The 19,983-nt window shown below is 38.1% G+C and overlaps 1 protein-coding gene across 1 annotated transcript in view; it reads left to right on the top strand.

The window, feature by feature from the left end:
• Window positions 1-19,502, top strand: part of PRKAA2 (protein kinase AMP-activated catalytic subunit alpha 2) — a 64,558-nt gene extending 45,056 nt beyond the window's left edge. The window contains exons 3-9 of the mRNA XM_056122349.1: window positions 2,563-2,656; window positions 3,413-3,557; window positions 4,949-5,036; window positions 6,337-6,561; window positions 15,282-15,786; window positions 17,667-17,793; window positions 19,102-19,502. Coding sequence (XP_055978324.1) covers window positions 2,563-2,656; window positions 3,413-3,557; window positions 4,949-5,036; window positions 6,337-6,561; window positions 15,282-15,786; window positions 17,667-17,793; window positions 19,102-19,340 — 1,423 coding nt within the window. The 3' untranslated portion in view covers window positions 19,341-19,502. The remainder of the gene's footprint in view (window positions 1-2,562; window positions 2,657-3,412; window positions 3,558-4,948; window positions 5,037-6,336; window positions 6,562-15,281; window positions 15,787-17,666; window positions 17,794-19,101) is intronic.
• Window positions 19,503-19,983: the final 481 nt, after the last annotated feature.

Below are 19,983 nucleotides of genomic sequence, written 5' to 3'. Positions count from 1 at the left end.
ACTACCCAGCCGTCGCCACACTCCAGGACGCTTTCCGGACCCGCGCGGCCGCAAGCGGCCGCGCGACACATCATAAGTCACTAAATACCCGTCTTCTGGAATTGTCGTACCATATTTGATAGGGTTCAAATATGGTAACACCTACAAGGGTGATTAGAGGTCACCCCAAAAGCCTCTATACCTCTCGGAAAGACTGGCAAGCTACCGAGAGTATTCCGCCCGCACGGAAGAGCCTGGCAAGCTATCCGCTGTGTATTCGATATGCCAAAACCAGTAACTACAACTGGTCTCATTCACCTGACCCTGAAGGCTTCACCGACATGGCAGCACTGAGAAGGATGAGAAAGGAGAGGCCGACAAAATCTCAAGGCCGACCTAGGCTGCCACAACGAAGAAAGACAAAAATGATCGTCTGTACTTTCAATGCACGTACGCTAGCATCAGATGCATCCATCGAGGACCTGATGGTACAAGCGCGAATGATCAAGTACGACATCATTGGTCTGACCGAGACAAGAAGACACGAATCTCACCATGCCGTTTTCGACACTGGAGAAGAATTGTTCCTCGGAACATGTGATAAAAGAGGTGTTGGAGGCGTCGGTGTCCTTATCAACACAAACTTGGCCAAGAGCATTGATTCATTCGAATGCCTAACAACCCGAATCGGACGTTTACATTTGAATAGATGTGGCTCACTGCCTGCAGTTTCTATCTTCGTTGTCTATGCACCAACATCTCATTATGATGAAAGAGAAATCGAGAAGTTCTACATGGAGCTAGAGAAGTTCTATAAAGAAGACCACACCTTCTACAAGATCATTGTGGGTGATTTTAATGCCAAGATAGGACCGAGAAGATCAGCTGAAGAACTTCACATCGGAACCCATGGCCTAGAATGGAACGAACAGGGTGAGAGACTGTCTGAGTTCATCATGTCGACCAAGACCATTCATGGTAACTCACAGTTCCAGAAGGCAGAATCTAAACGATGGACATGGGAGTCTCCCGGTGGACGATTCCACAACGAAATAGACCACATCATATTCAATCGACGGTTTTGCCTGACTGATGTCGCTGTTGTCCCAAAATTTCGAACGGGATCGGACCACCGTCTCCTTCGTGCAAAATTCTACTTCACAGAGCGGGGAGAAAGGGCTGCAAAGTTCAAAAAGAGAACTCCCAGAACGACCACCAACTGGGAACTCTTTGGTACTATTGCGGCAACATGGGAAGATGCCATTGTTGACAACATTGACGAGGAATACGATCGACTGGTTCAGCACCTCCATGAATGTGCGAGGAATGCCAAGAGAGAGATAGCCACAAAAAGTCGCCTATCTTCGAAAACTCTTGAGCTAATTCGCCAGCGTGGTTTGGCGCATGCCTCAGGCAACCGCAAGCTAACGTCCGAGCTTGCAAAGCAGTGCAGAGATGCGATCAAGGAAGACCTCAAAGAGAGAAGAGCAGAAGTACTGGTAGATGCGGCAGAAGCCAGGAAAAGTATTCGTAAGGCCCGCCTGTCGTTCGCCAACTATAAGACCAAGATGACTGCCCTCCGACGTCCTGATGGATCCATCACATCCTCCAGAACGGCAATGGAGAAGATTATCCATGACTTCTACTCAAATCTCTTCGATAGCCATGTCCACTTGCCGACATACCAAATTCCACAGGATGGGTATGTCGTTCCCAACGTTCTCCCTTCCGAAATCCGACACGCCATTTCGTCAGTAAAGAAGCAAACAGCACCCGGCCCAGACAAGGTCAGACCTGAACACCTGAAGAACCTGCCGTCAGTACTCATCAATACACTGGCTCGGCTCTTCACTCGCTACCATTATATTTATCCAATGATAAATATAATGGGCATACTGCCTAATTATAGCATGCAGACTTATCTTTATTCTGATTAAAAATCAACCAAGTTTTAAGACCATTTAATTTTTGCTGGTATTTTACTGAAGAAAGGGTTAGTTATTAAGTTTTGGGTTTTTACTGATTGTATCTCATGATGTTTAATATTTCTAACATATTATTATATTTAAACATATGGTACTTAAAATTTTTTGTTTCTTTAGGCATCGTGTTAAGGTTTTAGGCAGACAATGTAATACCACAGCCACCATCAGAGTGTTAGGGTCCTTCCACTACTATTTCTCAGACCTCTCCATACCCCACATGTGGCATTTTTGTTCTGTAAGCTTTCTCTCAGGGTCTGTTGCCATTGCTATTGTTTGTTTATTCCTTTACTGTGTTTATTATACTCTTTAAACAATAAACAAATTTTTGTTAAGGAAAATGCTTAATACTTGGTTGTTAAGGAGTGAAATATTTTAGTTATATAAACACGAAGGGGCGGATTTGATGTTAATAAGCCTCAAAAAGTAGATAGATTTTTAAAGCTTCATGTTTTACCTCTGTGTTTTTTAGATAATGTTATAAGATTTGTTGCCATTTTAAAAAGTGAAATGATAGAATATAAAAGTATAGCAAGACTAGATACTAGGTTGATTTCAGTTAAAATAACATTTTTATCAACTGTTTTCATTTATAAAACAGATACCAGGTGATCAGTACTCCTACAGATTTTTTTATGGTAATGGAATATGTGTCTGGTGGTGAATTATTTGACTACATCTGTAAACATGGACGGGTGAGTAACATTCTGTTCTGGTACTATAAATCCTTGCCCCAAAAGAGAGAAAAGCAGTGACAAATAGCATATCGCAAAGGTATCTCCAGGCTGCCACTAAACATGGAGTATACCTCTTTCTTTCTTTTTTCTTTTTTCTTTCTTTCTTTCTTTCTTTCTTTCTTTCTCTCTCTTTCTTTCTCTCTCTCTCTTTCTTTCTCTCTCTTTCCCTCCCTCCCTCCCTCCCTCCCTCCCTCCCTTCCTTCTTTCCTTCCTTCCTTCCTTCCTTCCTTCCTTCCTTCCTTCCTTCCTTTCTCTTTCTTTCTGCTTAAAATTCCACCTTTTGAATTACTAATTTTAGGAAATGTTTATACTTAATTGCCAACATGATATCTATACTTTTCCCAATGAAAAATATGTTCCAAAATACTATGTTGAAATTTTGGGTATTTCTCTTTCTTAGCACTTTCATCTAAGTTTTGTTTTGTATTATATTTTGCTTGCTGATTTTCTAAATCTTTGTGCCCATTTAGTGCTATTAATTAAAAACATTATTACTACTTAGTAATAAAGAAAACCATTGATAAACTATGATGTTTAAATTTATGATGTTTAACATCATTGATAAACTATGATGTTAAATGTTTATCTTATTCTGAGAATTCTAACACAACTCTTAACAGTTTTTGTAGGAATTTTTAGGCTGATTTTGAGACAAAAGATCTTGCTTTTTAGATGTTCCCAAATTCTTAGTACAGCTTCTTTTTTATTTGATAGGTTGAAGAGATGGAGGCCAGGCGACTTTTTCAGCAGATTCTTTCCGCTGTGGATTATTGCCATAGGCATATGGTTGTTCACAGAGATCTGAAACCAGAAAATGTACTATTGGATGCACATATGAATGCCAAGATAGCTGACTTTGGTATGCAACTCTAGGCTTGTTCAGAAACTCCAGGTAGCCTTTCAAAGAGGGTAACAGTTCTTAAAAAATAAGAACTTGCAGTTTCAACACCTTAAAAAGGGATGTTACCTAGTCTACTTTCTAGCTTATTCTATTGACTTAAATATACTTAAAAAATGTATCTTTCTCTGGAGAAGTTAGAGGATAGCACCAAGGTCAGTCCATTCAATCTGTATTTCCGCTTAAGGAAATATTTAACTTTTGTGTGTGAATTTCATAAACTCCATGGAAAATGTAATGAGAATGTGGGTATTTTTTTCCTGATGAAAGTTAGTGAACAGAGGTAAACGACCTATACATGCAGTTTTGGAGCTTTGTAGCTTTTCTGACTTGATCAAGAAAGATGTTAAAAGAGCTCAGGGCCACAGCATGGTTAAAAAAGTGAGAATTTGTCAGGGTTAAACTAAAAGACAAAAATGTCTATTTTAGGCAATACTTTGGGGAGGAGGGCATTAACATATCAGGATAGGATATCATGTAGCATATCCGATAAAAGACTTAGGAGAACAGAGGTTGTGGAAAGAGAGATAGAAGGTTGCCAGAGTTTGGTGTTGCTTATTTAAAAAATATTTTTGGAGAACTGGGGCTCTACTTGGTGTGGTGCCTGGGGAAGGGAGAAGAGGTCCAGGTAGATACTCCCAGTGGCACTCAGGGGACCATGTGGTACCAGGAATTGAACCCAAGGCTGTCATATGCAAAGCATGTGACTTTGTCATTTGAGCCATTCCTCCATGGCCTTTATTTAAAATATTTATGTGATACATTGCCATTAATCAAGAAGCTAGGGAACTTGTTCTTCTATCCTTTTTTTAGACCAGGGTGGATTTCCTCATCCTTCTCTGATTCACAGAGCTTTGTTTAGTACCAGATCCAACTGATTTTTCATTTGATATATCACTTTTTCTCTGCTGAACCAAAGCTTTCCAAACCGAAAAACTTTTGGAATGTAATATTTATGAATTGGAGTCTGTCTGCTTTCTATGTAGGGATTCTTTCTATTAAAGATATTTGAAAGCATGGTATAAAAAAAGTATTAGTCTTTATTTTTCCAACAATGGAGATAGATGAATAATATTTTGATGTGTTTATGTATGTGGAATTTCATATAATTTGGAGTGACCTCATATTTATGAAGTGTTCTAGCATTTTTCTATAGGAGATGAATTTGACTATCTTTTGAAAAATCATCGTATAGGTAAATACTGTGGAATGTTTTTTTTTCTGGTCTAACAAATGCTTTTCGTTGCTTTAAAAATAATGTATGAAACATTGAAGACTTTCTTTTTCTTATAATATGTTTATCTAAATCTACTTTAAAATATCTGGTAGGTAAAAATTACTCTTATTTTTAGGGTTATCTAATATGATGTCAGATGGTGAATTTTTGCGAACTAGTTGTGGATCTCCAAATTATGCAGCACCTGAAGTCATCTCAGGCAGGTAATATAATTAAGTACGCCGAGTGCTTTTCAATATTTTGTGTTTGGAAGAATGAGATTGGGATGGGGAATAGTTAATGCAATTTTATGTAATTAAACCCTTCACAAGGAGATAGCAATTAATTATGAAGCTTATACATAAGCATAATTTTAAAATGTTTATACAGATTTCAGTGATAAACTTGTCTGAAAATTTTAGAGATTCTGAGAGAAAATATAGAAAAGGTATTGTATGTAGCAGATACAGGGCAAACATAGTAGCCTCCTTGTGAAATGGGTCATATTCTTTTAATTGGAATTGTATTTACTTCATTGCCTCAGGCCTGTGATTGAAATTGGTAGTTTGCAATCAAGGGAATTTTAATAGTGTAGAAAGGTGAGAGGATTAAAAAAGAATGACATTTTATGTCAGTTATCTGGGACTCTTCTTAGTGCTGGGAGCTACCAATAATTAGAATGGGAAAAAAAGCTCTGTGTACTTACGGTAATATGATACAGGATAAATACTAGCAAAGAGATTGCCACAGGACTATTCAGCTACTTTACTGTTTAAAATATTCAATAAAATAGGTCATGGATAAAATGATGTATGAATTTTTCTTTCTTGTAGTTTTACAACAAAAATGTTCAACTTACCTACTATATCGTTTAATTTTATGGTCACCTACTTTGTTGTATTCTGCTAATAATTGCTGGAGCTATAAGAAGTACAAATATTGCCATTTACAACAACACGGATGAACCGAGAGATCATCATACTTAGTGGAAAAAACAGATAGAGAACAAACATTGTACAATTTTACTAACATGTAGTATTTAGAGAAAGCAAACAGATGAACTAAATCAAACCAAAACCCAACAGATTTCTGGAGTATAAGACCAGTTGGTGATTACCAAAAAGGAGGGGGGTGTTGTAAACCAGTACAAATGATAGTGAAGGGTAAAATTGGACTTGATTTTCAGTGATGCACATTTGAAACTAATATTATAATGCATAGTTACTTCGATAAAATATTAGAGACAGAATTAGTTTATTATTTAGACTATTACTTTAAGTGAACTCAAAATAAATAAAATGACATTTTCTCCTGGCTAACTAAATTGTTCTCTTGAGGAAAGAAGCATTAAAAAAATAATTATTCTACTTGCAAAAGAATGTTGGGAATTGGCCATGAACGTTGTTTAAAATTTCGGAAATCAGTACCTAATCTGGTCTGCACTGCGTATATCTAAAAATCAGGTGCATGTAGATGATAAAAGTGACAGTTGTATTTCTAATTTGTGTTATCATCTTCTCTTAGACTCTATGCAGGCCCTGAAGTGGATATCTGGAGCTGTGGTGTGATTTTGTATGCTCTCCTCTGTGGCACTCTCCCATTTGATGATGAACATGTACCCACGCTATTTAAGAAGATCAGAGGGGGTGTTTTTTATATTCCAGAATATCTCAACCGTTCTGTTGCCACTCTTCTGATGCATATGCTGCAGGTTGACCCTCTGAAACGAGCAACTATCAAAGATATAAGGTGATTTTTCTTTTCATTATTGTAATGCTTATCTTCTAGTATTTAAATGCTTCGCCACAAAGCTTATATTAGGCTCTGTAATCTTTGTTTCACAAAAAGTTTTTCTTTCTTATTTCACAATTCAAATCATTTCGCTCATCTTTTAAATATAACCCAAGTTAGCTATGTGCAAGGCACGTGTCTTACCTGCCTTATTATCTTTCCAGCCCCCTTTTATGCTTCTTTTTCGATGAATACATATTCATCTTTCAAAATTCTGCTCACATGTCACCTGTTAAATTATTCTGATTTCTTATGGCAATATTTAATTTCTTCTATTTAAATATATCTTTTATCTTTTATAATTTTAACAATAATTATAGTGGCCTTCCAGTGTATCTTCTGTCTCTTAAAAATTTAAGGTTAGTGGCTAGAGTGGTAGTATGAGGGTCAAAGTGGTCACCTTGCATGTCATCCTACACCCTGGCTTAATCCAAAGCATCCATAATGGTCCTCCGAGCACTGTAGGAGTGCTCCTTGAGCACAGAGCTAGGAGTAATCTTAGTGTGGCCTCAAACAAAAAAAATTGTACTTCATAAGGGTAGAGAGGATATGCATAGAATGAAGCATGTCATATAAAGTATTTGAAAATATTTCAACTATAAAAATGGGGTGAGATTCATATTGTTTATATATGGTTGATGAGATAAAGCATAAAAGTTTTGGTATGTTTTTGAATCCAAAAATAGCTTCTAGTCAGTTGGCTGTGAAGGGGTCCTTGTTATATGAGAAAATTTGAAGTCTAGTTGTTGGTTCACTATGGCTATTACGGCGTTCCGTACCCCAGTAGGATTTTCTATTGCCTTTTTCCTATTCCTTTGAGATTTTCTTATTCTTACCTAATATTTCATCAGGTAAATATTTACAGTGTGCTTTCTTCATGTCTTCTAGAACCTTCTTTTCATAAGTCAGAATGACTGTACTCTGTAAATATTGGCTCCTTGGATAGTGATAGTTGTTGACAGCTGCGTATCTTTTTTTTTTTATTTTTGAGTCACACCTGGTGATGCATAGGGGTTACTCCTGGTTCTGCACTCAGAAATTACCCCTCGCGGTGCTCAGGGGACCATATGGGATGCTGGGAATTGAACCTGGGTCGGCTATGTGCAAAGCAAACACCCTACCCACTGTGCTATTGCTCCAGCCCCATGCTTATCTTTTTTGCATCAAGGGTGATTCCTTTGTAGTCTTATAGTCTTTTGTTGCCCCAGTCTTTCTTTAGTATTCAGGCCTCACACATAAAAATATAAAAGTGCATAAAAGGACCATGTCCACATCTCAGACCCTCTGCTTACTTCTACACCCTTCCAGGTGAAGTTAACCTCCCAGCTTCTGTGTTATTGTGTTTTTTCTGTTATTTGTTTCTTGAGTTTAGTTGATTTCTATGTGACTTTGTCATCTCATTGGATGAGCTCCTGCTAGATTCAGTATTATGGAATTTGGAGAAGTCAAGTCATAAGTAATTTTGGAAATTATTAACACAGAGGAGGATGTGTCCATGAAGTTTAGCTGCTGGCCTTGCATCTTCTTGATGCTAATCATGAATCAGAAGAGCAGGACCAGTGGGTGACTCGACATATGCAGCCTTGTGGTCCAGAAACTTCTGGATCTATAGAACTGAACAGATGAATTGACAGGGTGGAGGCTGTGCGAGCTGGACATGGCTGCTGGGACTTCTGGAAGTATGGGAGATGGGGAGAGGCTGCTGCCCCCACTCCAAGAAGACCCCAGAGTTTTCAGCCTGAACACCAAGTGCCTGGAATCTTTAAGGTTTGGTGTCTCTGCAGAGATCACTAGCAAAACAGTGGAATTGGGCCTTTGGTTTGGTGGTAGTGGTGGGGTGTGGGTGTGGCTGCTGAAGCTTCCACAGGACGGGTACTTGGCCTGCCCTCCCAAGGGTGACCCAGAGTTTTCAGCTGGGAGGCTGATGTGTTTATAAATATTAGCTGCGTGGATTGCATCTCCTCAGAGATTTAGTCATGAATCGGAAGAGCAGGGCCAGTGAGTGACTTAACATGGTGATAATCTATCGAAAAAAAAAATTTAACCAACTTGTCACTGATTTACAGTTCTCTCGAATTGTAGGAGTTTAGCTTTATTCATCTGTATGTGTGGAGGTGTCACCACCTCCGTAATAAAGTTTAAAGAAGAAAGTCCCTCAAAAAATATAGTGTAAATGAGCACCAGATTTAATTATGGAAATAAATTTGAGGAGAACCATTTATATTCATAGTTCTTTAGAGTAGCTCACTTAATTAGCTTCTCAGAAGGAAAATTAGGTATTTTGATGTAAATATATACTTTTGCCTGTTTGTATACACACATACATTTAGAATAGTAAAATGAGGGAGTTTATTTTAGAACAGATATTTATTTATAGGGTTTAGAAGGAAAATGAAAATAAAAGTCTGCTAGGGTAAGTTTTATTTACACAAATGTTGGGTGGTATAAAGGATTAATATTTCTATACTTAAAATAATGCAATAACTTGAATGATAATTCTCATCATTTTAAAGTGTATACATTTCAGGGTTTCTTATGGGGATGGCTTCCAAGTGGTACACAGAGGTTTGTTAATTTGTTTGCTTGTTCTGGCTTTTTGGCTCTCCCCTGGTAGTGCTCAGGGGTTACTCCTGGTTCTGTGCTCAGGAATTACTCCTGGTGTTGCACAGGGGACCATATGGGATGCTGGGGATCGAACTGGGGTCAACCGCGCGCAAGGCAAATTCCCTGCCATTGTACCAAGGCTCCAACCCCATGTGCAGAGTTCTGGAGGCCTCTCCCAGAGATTCTTGACTAACCCGCCTGTGGTTCAAAGCAAGAGCCCAGGAATGGGCTGCTCAGGCTCCTCGGCTGGTGCTTGGAGCCTCCAGGGCTGCAATCTCTGGTTCCAGTTATTGACCCAGGGTCAGCTACATGACAAGCCTTAACCCTTATGCATTATCTCTCTGGTCTTTCAGATTTTTTAAAAAACATTTGAACATTCTTTTTTTTTTTCATTTTGGGTCACTCCCTCTGGTAATCTAAACCAGGGCTCTCGCATGCAAAAACTTTGCTGCAGCCCTTTGAACCATCTTCTCCACTTGTGTTTGAGAATTCTTTATATGATACAGCTTTACAGTGAAAGAATTATTTTTAAATAGCTATTGTACATCAGGCATTTTAAACTTGTCATGGCTCTGGTGCTTGAAAAGTATATATTATTGGGATGGAGAGATAGTATAAATGTTAAGGCATTTGCCCTACATATGGTGACCCTGGAGAGATTCCCTCAACTGCATATGGTCCCCCATACCCTGCCAGGAGTGATCCTTGATCACCAATGGCTGTGTGGTACAAAAGCTAAATGACAACCAAAAAAGCACTATTCTTCCAGAGTAACAAGTAAGATTTCAGGGGGCAGAGAGCTAGTACAGGAGTTACGTTACCTTGCATGCAGCTGACCCTGGTTGTAACTCTGGCATCACATATGGTCCCCTGAGCACTGCCAGAAGTGACCCCTAAGCACAGAGCCAGGAATAAATCTTGAGCACAACCAGGTGATACCTCAAAACCAAAGGGAGAAGAAGCCAAAAAAACAAAAAATCTTTTAAAGGTTTTTTTTTTTATGTTGGTGTCTTTTTGTTCCTATTAAATTTTAAATTGGGGAACAAGTATTACTTCATATAAAATACAGAAAGCCACATGTATTTAAAATGCTGAGTAATTCTGTGTTTGTTGAAAATTATACATATGGTAAGAGGCAGAAGAGGGACTCAGTTCAGAAATTGAGTCCAAAATATATATTATTTTCATAAATCAAATTGTTTTACCTGTTCTGTGATACTTTCCTTTCAGTACACCCTATTTTATTTCTACATTTTGTCTTACAGTTATTCCTTTGTGGGTTTTATAGTAGGGAATTGGGAGTTAGAATATGTATTTATTCAATAGATTTTGCTTCGCATCTTAATTATTTTGCACTTTAAGGTCATGTACTATGTGTTGGGAATATAACAGTGAACTAGACAGACATCATCTATATGAAAATTGCCTCTTTATGTTCTTCAAGTGCCTTAATCTTTGTATTACTGTTTATGTTCCTATGATTAAATGTGAAAGGTCTGAAGTTCAGCTATTAACTTATTCTTCTGTTCACTGGCAATTAGCGTATGAATCTAGTTATATCATATATAGTGGGTTTGTTGGGAGTCTTAGATTGAACCATGAGAGTTTGTTATTTCTGTAAGTCTAAAGTCAATTAAAATCGGATACTGGAAATATACAATCTAATATAATTAAAGCTTTCAGAATATTGCCTGACACAAAATATTAGCTAGTAATATTATTTTTAAATGATTATATAGAAACCTTAAGAAGTTTGGACATAGTGTGAGGTTTCTCAAATTTAATCAGAAATACTTATTAGATTGTAGTGCTGCAAAGATATAATTTCTGACAACTGTGTAGTTGAAATGAATTGATTTTGTCACAGATGAATCTTCTAAACATCTGGCTACTGCTTACCTTGTAGAGTTCATTCAAAAACTGCTAAAATCTAAAAGCTGGAGAGATGGCTTTTAATTGGCCTTTCCTTATAAATCATAAGATTTAATTTACCTAAATTTAAATCAAATTTTGTATTATTATAAACATGTATTTATATAGTTTTACATACTGTAAATTTGTTCTAATACATTATACAATCCAGTGGTTTTTCGTATATTTATAAATATACATAGTGGTAACGTCTCCATTGGAGACTTTGTTGTTACTGTGTCTGGCATATCGAATACTCTCGGTAGCTTGCCGGGCTCTCCGAGAGGGGCGGAGGAATCGAACTCGGGTCGGCCATGTTGGCCGCTTGTAAGGCGAATGCCCTACCCGCTGTGCTATCGCTCCAGCCAATTAGCACCCCACTGTCTTGTCCCAAAACTTGTAATCCTTAAATGGAAGTCTGGACCTACTAATTGAGATTACTCCTCAGATTTCTTCCTTTCAAGCCCTAGAAATCAACTTTTTGTCTTTATCTATTTATATGGACAGCTTAAATAAATAAACATACAACATGTCTCCTTTTGAGTCTAGCTTTTGACTCAGCACATATTCATGGTTCTTTCACGGTGTCCTATATATCAGTAACTCATTCATTTTTTTACATACAAAGTAATTCATTGTACATGAATGTGCATTTTATTTATCATCAGGTTATATGTGAATTGTTTCTTCTTTTAGCTCTTACGAATTATGTTACTGTGCACATCCATGTCCCGGTTTTTGTTGGCCATATGTGTTATTTAGTTTGGATGTTACCTTGAATTTGTGATTACTATATGTTGTTGCTCTTGCCTGTTTAGTGATTTGACTGAACCGATTCCATAAACTTTGAATTATTTGTCATAGGCTGCCACTTTTGAAGTTTGCTTTGTTAATTTAATTAAGATCAGCTAACATTTCTTTGTCATTTTCATGCTTATTACATCCCCTCCTGCTGCTTTAGGTAGCTAGAATGTTAGATAATTTCTGTTAATCGTTTTTTGATATTTTTTCTGGGAAGAAGAATGTTTGCAGAATGGGAGCTTTGAGTCAGGTGAGATAAAGACAAGATTTTTATTAGAAGTTTTCAGTTCTCTGGGTCCAGTTCCAGCGACTTTTGGTTAACTCTAAATAATTTCTGTTGAACAAGCACTCTTTTTGTTAGTTGAGCCTTTGGTTAATTTCCAGAATTCTAAAAAAGTTGAATTTGGTAATATTTTTAGAAATCTTTAGGGGTATTTTTTGGGGAGACAGTTATTGAAATTCATTCAAAAGCGCACATCTTATTGTTGTTGATATTTTAGAAATGTTAAACATGAGAGGACTGGGGCAATAAGACAGTGGGTAGGGCATTTGCCTTGCACACGGCCGACCTGGGTTTGATCCTCAGCATCTCATATGGTCCCCCAAGTATCACCAGGAGTAATTCCTGAGTGCAGGCCCAGGAGTAACCCCTGAGCATTGTTGCCAGATGTGAACAAAACAAAAAAAGGAAAAAAGGAAATGTTAGACATGGAACAATTTCTGATCTTCAATTTTGTTGAAAAAATACTAGGAATCCTTATTATTAATAATCTAATAAGTTTATATTAGAATTTTGTAGTGATTAAACAAACTCATTGACTAATTATGTTATATACTACTTTATTCTGTATTTATTGAGCACTTATTTTCTAATAAAACTAAAGGATATTAAATAAAGACATACAGTCTTCGTTTCAAAGATTCTAGGTTTAGTGGAATTTTAAAAAAATCAAAACAGCTCTTTAAGAGTCTGTCTCACAGTGATTAAATAAAAAAGTTAAAAAAAATAAATAACTGTTAGAAAGTATGAATGTCTAATAGGAAGACCTATTAGAAGTCGTACCATTTCCATCCTTGCCTATATCTCTAGGGCAGACACGTTCACACTTCAACTGTCCTGATAATATTATCATCACCATTATTATTTTAACATATTCAGTTTCTTTATTGAAGAAGAATAATCTTTACAAATATAATTCTCCTCTCAGAGCCTTTACGTATTTTGTTCCTTTTCCTATAGAAAAATGTATTCTCCCACTTCTAGCTGACTTCTGATCGTTGTTATAATCTGCTTAAATATCTCAGTGTGGCTCTCCTAATGACTTGTTTTGAATTACATTTTGTTTACTTTATATTTTCCACTCATGATCTTTGTCACCAGACTTTTATATTTTATTTTCATTTGCAGTTCTGTGATCTACAGTACTGTTCATGGCGGGGTTTCATTCATAAAACATTCCAACCCCACACACTCCACCAGAGTGTCTGCTTCCCTCCCCACTGTCTCAGGGTCCTCTTCCCCGCTCCCACCCCCTTGGTTCCTTCTCCCCTCCATCCGTTCTGTAGTTCTGACTGGAGCCAATCTATCTCTTCTATTAGAACTAATTATAGAGGATAGAGCTATAGCACAGCAGGTAGGGTGTTTGCCTTACAACGTGGCTCACCCAGGTTCGATTCCCAACATTCCATACGGTCCCCCGAGCACCGCAAGGAGTGATTCCTGAGTGCATGAGCCAGGAGTAACCCCTGTGCAACGTCAGGTGTGACCCAAAAAGAAAAGAAACTAATTATAGTTCTATAAGTTTAGCTTAATTCTTTGGTTTTGTTGCTTTGGGCCATTTGCTATTCTTTTTTTTTTTTTTTAATTTTTATTAGTGAAACACCATGAGGTACAGTTGTAGACTTCCAAATTTTTGTGCTTGGGTTTCGATTATACAGTGATCAAATACCCATCCCTCCACCAGTGCCCATTCTCCACCACCATGGATCCCAGTATTCCTCCCACACCCATCCCCCCATCCCACCCTGCCTCTGTGGCAGGGCATTCCCTTTTGTTCTCTCTCTCCTTTTGGGTGTTGTGGTCTGCAAAAGAGGCATTGAGTTATTCTTATGCTATGTTTATATACCACATGTGCAAGATCATTCTTTATCTTTCCCTCGCTTTTGGCTGACTTCACTCAACATGCTGCCCTTTCTAGTTCCATCTACATACCGGAAGGTTGAGTGATTTCGTTTCTTCTTACAGACAAGTTAGATACTCCTAAATTCAGATAAAAAGAGGTCGGCTAATCTAGGGTAACAATAGTGACATCAGATGCAAAAACCTAGAAATAAGGACATATGGCTTAGGAGAATGATTCACAGCACTTTGGCTTTATGACACCTATGGACTCTTAAAATGAAGAACTACAAATGGTTGTGTCTTTGATAGTTTAATAGAAATTATTCCTATTTTATGTTAAAATTTAAACTAATTAAAAAGCTGAATATCCTTAGTGTGCCCAAAATATTGCAAATGAATTTATGTAATATATGTAATAATTTTGAAAATAACCTTATTTTCCAAAACAAAAAATACAGTGATGAATGGTAGTTTTTCATTCTTCAAACCCCTTTAATATTTGACTTAATCAGAGATACCAGCAAGGTTCTTACATCTGCTTTTTAATTCAGTCTGTTGTAATATGTTAAAATTTGTGAAGAAAATCTAATTCAGATATGTGTTTAGAAATGAAACATTTTATGGCTTTTGGAATAGTTTAGAATATTTTTCTTTGACTTTAAACAACTTAATTTGTTGTAATTGTCAGGTCATAAAATCTGTCAGTAAACTTTATACTTTATTACAGTAAACTCCATTGATCTATTTGCATTTTAAATTGGTTTCTTACCTGTGTATGACATCATGCATTGGTCATTTGGAAGGTATTGGATAATTTTAAAGCATCCAAATGTCAACATATTTCATTATACAATATAAAAATAGATTTTTTTATTATCACTTGGTTCATTAGAAATATCTTTAAACACTGGGAAACTTAAATTTATAGAGGCAGATACAAATTACACAAAATTCTAAATCTTCGCTAGAAAGCTCATGTTTTCTCATTAGCAACAAATCCTGCCAGTTATTTCCTCTGATATGCCAAAGTTTATTTCACGTCTGATAAAATATGTCTTAATATAAAAATTTGAATAACAATAGGATAAGAGCTAACAGATTTCCTAGGGTTACATAGGTAGTAAGTTGCTAGAAACGAGGACTTTTTTGTTGTTGTTGTTTTGTTGTATTTCCCATGTCTGAATAATTTGGGCTTGCTAGTGCATGTTCTTAGAATAGTGTATTGTGACATTTTTCCTAGAGAGCATGAATGGTTTAAAGAAGATTTGCCCAGTTACTTATTTCCTGAAGACCCCTCCTACGACGCTAATGTCATTGACGACGAGGCTGTGAAAGAAGTGTGTGAGAAATTTGAGTGTACAGAATCAGAAGTAATGAACAGCTTGTACAGTGGTGACCCTCAAGACCAGCTTGCAGTGGCTTACCATCTTATCATTGACAATCGGAGAATAATGAACCAAGCCAGTGAGTTCTACCTCGCCTCCAGCCCCCCAACTGGTTCTTTTATGGATGATAGTGCCATGCATATACCCCCAGGACTGAAACCACATCCCGAAAGGATGCCACCTCTCATCGCAGACAGCCCTAAAGCGCGATGCCCCCTGGATGCTCTGAATACCACGAAGCCCAAATCTTTAGCTGTGAAAAAGGCTAAGTGGCATCTTGGAATAAGAAGTCAAAGCAAGCCATATGACATTATGGCTGAAGTTTACCGTGCTATGAAGCAGCTGGATTTTGAATGGAAGGTAGGGAATTCTAGTATTTTAGTATTATTTGTGGAAGCCATATTTGTTCTATATAGTAAAATGTCTGAGTAGAGATGACTAAGGTCATCTGACTAAGATTGATTAAATAAATTGATTTAGATATAAACTTAGCAATCTTGATATCTGACTGATAAATTCTATTCCACCCCGCCCAGCCAAGGCTGTTCCATTAGCCTTCATGTTTTAGGGACTCACCCCCTCCTCCTGTCCATACCTTTAAAAGCACTTTTATTCAACTCACAAGTAATTTTCCTAATTGAGAAACCCTGTCTTAACTGGCTGCTGCATACAAACCTTAATTATATTTTCAGTCCATGTTGTATTTTATTTTTACTAGTGCACATATTCACTTCAATTCTATTTGTATGTATATGGGGAAAGGCAGTTTTTCATTTTTCTTATGCCTTTTATCTTTCTTTTTTGGAGGATTTTGAACATTTTAAAGGGAGATGTTTAAATACAGCATGTATCTTCTTTTCGATGTTTGGCTAAATCAGTTGTTATAATTCCAGGATTTCTATATGAAAGGAATGAAAAATTAAGTTCTATTCCCTTTCTTGAAATTGAAAAAAAACCCAGTAATGTTTAGGGACTAGGAGATAGTACAGTGGTTAGGGAACATGCTAGGCCTGCACCCTACCCATCTTCAAACATTAACAGAATATGCATAGTCCCCTGTGCATCTCTGGGTGCTGCCCTGGAGACCTCCAGCCCCCTGTACTGCTGAGAGGCTCTGGAAGGCCCCAGTACTAATCCCTGACACAACAAAGCCTCAACTGCAGCTCAGCCTTGGGCCTTGCATCGAACCACAGGCCCATAGGGCACCCAACACTACCTGGGAGTCACCCCCCACCACCTCCAAAAAAAAACTGTTTAAAATATTTTGGAAGTAACTTGATAAATAGTTTGAAAACCCATAATATATTTATTTATTTATTTATTTTGCTTTTTGGGTGACACCCGGCGATGCCCAAGGGTTACTCCTGGTTCATGCACTCAGGTATTACTCCTGGCGGTGCTCAGGGGACCACATGGGATGCTGGGAATTGAACCTGGGTTGGCCATGTGCTTAACAAATGCCCTACCCGCTGTGCTATCACTTCAGCCTCGAAAACCCATAATCTTGATCTTAGCTACCATTTTCTTTTCTGCAAAAGGTAAATATCTTCCTCACTTGAATATTGGGCTGGAGCGATAGCACAGCAGTAGGGCCTTTGCCTTACAAGCGGCAAACATGGCCAACCCGAGTTCGATTCCTCCACCCCTCTCTGAGAGCCCGGCAAGCTACCGAGAGTATCTCGCCCGCACGGCAGAGCCTGGCAAGCTACCCGTGACGGGTTCGATATGCCAAACACAGTAACAACAAAGTCTCCAATGGAGACGTTACTGGGCCCGCTTGAGCAAATCGATGAACAATGGGAGGACAGTGACAGTGACAGTGACAGTGACTTGAATATTATGATACTTATTTTTTTTACTGTATTTCTTACCTTAGCTTTATGCAGACCTTTAATACATCAGTTTCTCTTTATTCTTTTCTTTCATATTTATTGGTAAAGATATTTAAGTTATACTGGACAATCCAAAATTATTAATGTTTTACATCAGGTGCATAATATGGTCTCATTTAATATGCACATATATATCAGATTCATATATATGATCTTCATTTAACTATACACAGTGTTTGTGGAGATTTTATAAAAATGTAGCATGCAAGATCAAAAAAAGGTCATTTGGAATTTCTTTCTCTGCACTTGACATATTTTTGGTCTTTACAAGAATATAAGATCAAAGGAAGATTGAAGGAAGTATTTTATGTCTTGATGTTTTCCTTTAAAGAAGATTTCCTGTTTTAGGTAGTGAATGCCTATCATCTTCGTGTAAGAAGAAAAAATCCAGTGACTGGCAATTATGTGAAAATGAGCTTGCAACTTTACTTGGTCGACAACAGAAGCTATCTTTTGGACTTTAAGAGCATTGATGGTAAGGATGCCGTGCAGGCATGCGCTCAGAGAAGATAAAACTTGCCACTAGTTGATAGGATGTTAGACATCATCTTAAAGGCTTGGTGGGTAGGTCTTCTGTACCAGTTTTTAAGTAACGTAGACTTGATAGAAATATAACTGAAATGAAAAGGATCAAAGTCACATAGAATATCGCTTTTCTGGCACTACTCTGTAAGGGCTCCCCTGCCACTAAAAAAGCCAGTCGAAGTATTGGCTGTGGAACCAGAGTGAAGAACCACAGGGAAGGGGTTGGAGAGCGAGTAGAGTGGGTAAGGCACCTGCCTTGCACACGGCCCTGCCAGGACTAATCCCCGAGCACAGAGCCAGGGGTGAGCTCTGAGCACAGCCTTGAGTTGCCCAGACTCCCATCCACATCCGGGATAAAGACCCCCAGAGAAATAGTCTAGAATTACTGATCTTGTCAGGTGCTTTGGCACAGTTTTCCATTCGTATTTTATAGTTTTAGCCCTATACTTTCTAAATGTCCCCTGGATAAACTTATCATGGGTGCCCAAGGTGACTCCCCCAAGCTTCTCCTGGGCTTTAAGTGCCTGTAGCTGTCCAGGAGTGGAAAGGATTTGGAAGGTAGTCTGTCAGAGTTCTTAGTGTGTGTTCACCCAGCTACACTGAATGTGACCATTCTGTTCAGAGGCCTGAGTGGGTAAGATGCTGGCCTTGCATGTGACCAACCCAGGTTTGATCCCTGGCACCCCATCTGAGCCAGGATAATCCGTGAGCACCACTGGGTGTGTGACCCAAAATCAGAAACAAAATTAGCCAGAGTTCTTATTAAATTTAGGGAACTAACACAGACCTACAAAATCAGTCTCTCTATAAATCCCAGCTTTTAGAAGATTTATTTTTCCCTTTTAAATAATATTTCCCATCACATCCCAGTTATGCTACTATGGATCGAAGATTCAGAACCACTATGTGATGGTAACTTTGGCTTCTATCTTAGTGATTTTTAAAAATTAATGTCCTTCAAGCAAATCAGCCTTTAAAATGTGTTTTCTTCAAATGTAGGGATATCAGCTTGATTGAAAGGTTAATGATGAGTATTGAGACAGATTGAGGAGTAACATGTTAAGTGCTGTGACTAATGTCCATCATGGTTGTGGAGAGAGGAGGTATTGCTGTGCTGCTTCTGAGGTACTGTAAGACGACATTTCAAGTGGCCCTGGCTCTTCTGCGTTTCCTTAAGGCTGTGGCCATAGCATCATCATGGGCCGGCCTCAGGCAAGCCCAACTCTGACTGCAGTTGCTCTTCTTTGGTCCATTCCAGATGAGGTGATGGAGCAGAGGTCCGGTTCCTCAACACCCCAGCGTTCCTGTTCCACGGCTGGCCTACACAGACCAAGATCGAGTTTCGATTCTGCCACTGCGGAGAGCCACTCACTGTCCGGTTCTCTCACTGGCTCTTTAACGGGAAGCACCGTATCTTCAGTTCCACCTCGCCTGGGCAGTCACACCATGGATTTTTTTGAAATGTGTGCCAGTTTGATCACCACTTTGGCCCGCTAATGAGTTTTCTCTGGTTTCTGTCTTTCTGTTAGCACACTGTGAAAATCAGATATATTCTTTAAATGACAATCTTACAGATATCACAGATTCTGCAGTACTAAGAGACGCGGACGTCTCTAGGGATGCTCAGTGCCATTGAAATGACTGAAAACAAAAAACCAAGCCTGATGTTTTATTTACCCGTAGACATCTGTAGTTTTATTTTGACTATGATAAATTCACATAGGCAGTGTTTTTAACAGGTGGATGCTGACGAGGATTATTGCTAATTTAAAATTGTGAGTTCACCACAGATGATTAATACACCTTTGTTGGTGAATCATCTCAGTTGAAGGGTGCTTTGGCAAAACTTCCTTGCTTTACTATTCATTGTACATAAATTCAGTTTACTTTCTAAATTTCAATAGGCTTTAAGCTCTGTTTATGTGCCTCGTTCTCTTGCACAAGATTGAAAAATAACATAACCGTAAGTATGTAAATAATTGGAGCTTGAAAATCTACCCCTCAAATTTCAGAAGCCAACATCTATCCGTTTTAGCAAATATTATGTAGTGCTCCTTGGAGGAACTGGGATTCTGAAACAGGCAGTTGGGATTTTGAGTTTTCTTTATATATATATAAAAAAAGCTATAACCACTTGAAC

Source organism: Sorex fumeus, unplaced genomic scaffold, assembly GCF_029834395.1.
Source record: "Sorex fumeus unplaced genomic scaffold, SorFum_2.1 ptg000045l, whole genome shotgun sequence".
Lineage (NCBI taxonomy): Eukaryota > Metazoa > Chordata > Mammalia > Eulipotyphla > Soricidae > Sorex > Sorex fumeus.
This window is presented reverse-complemented; position numbering and strand designations above follow the sequence as displayed.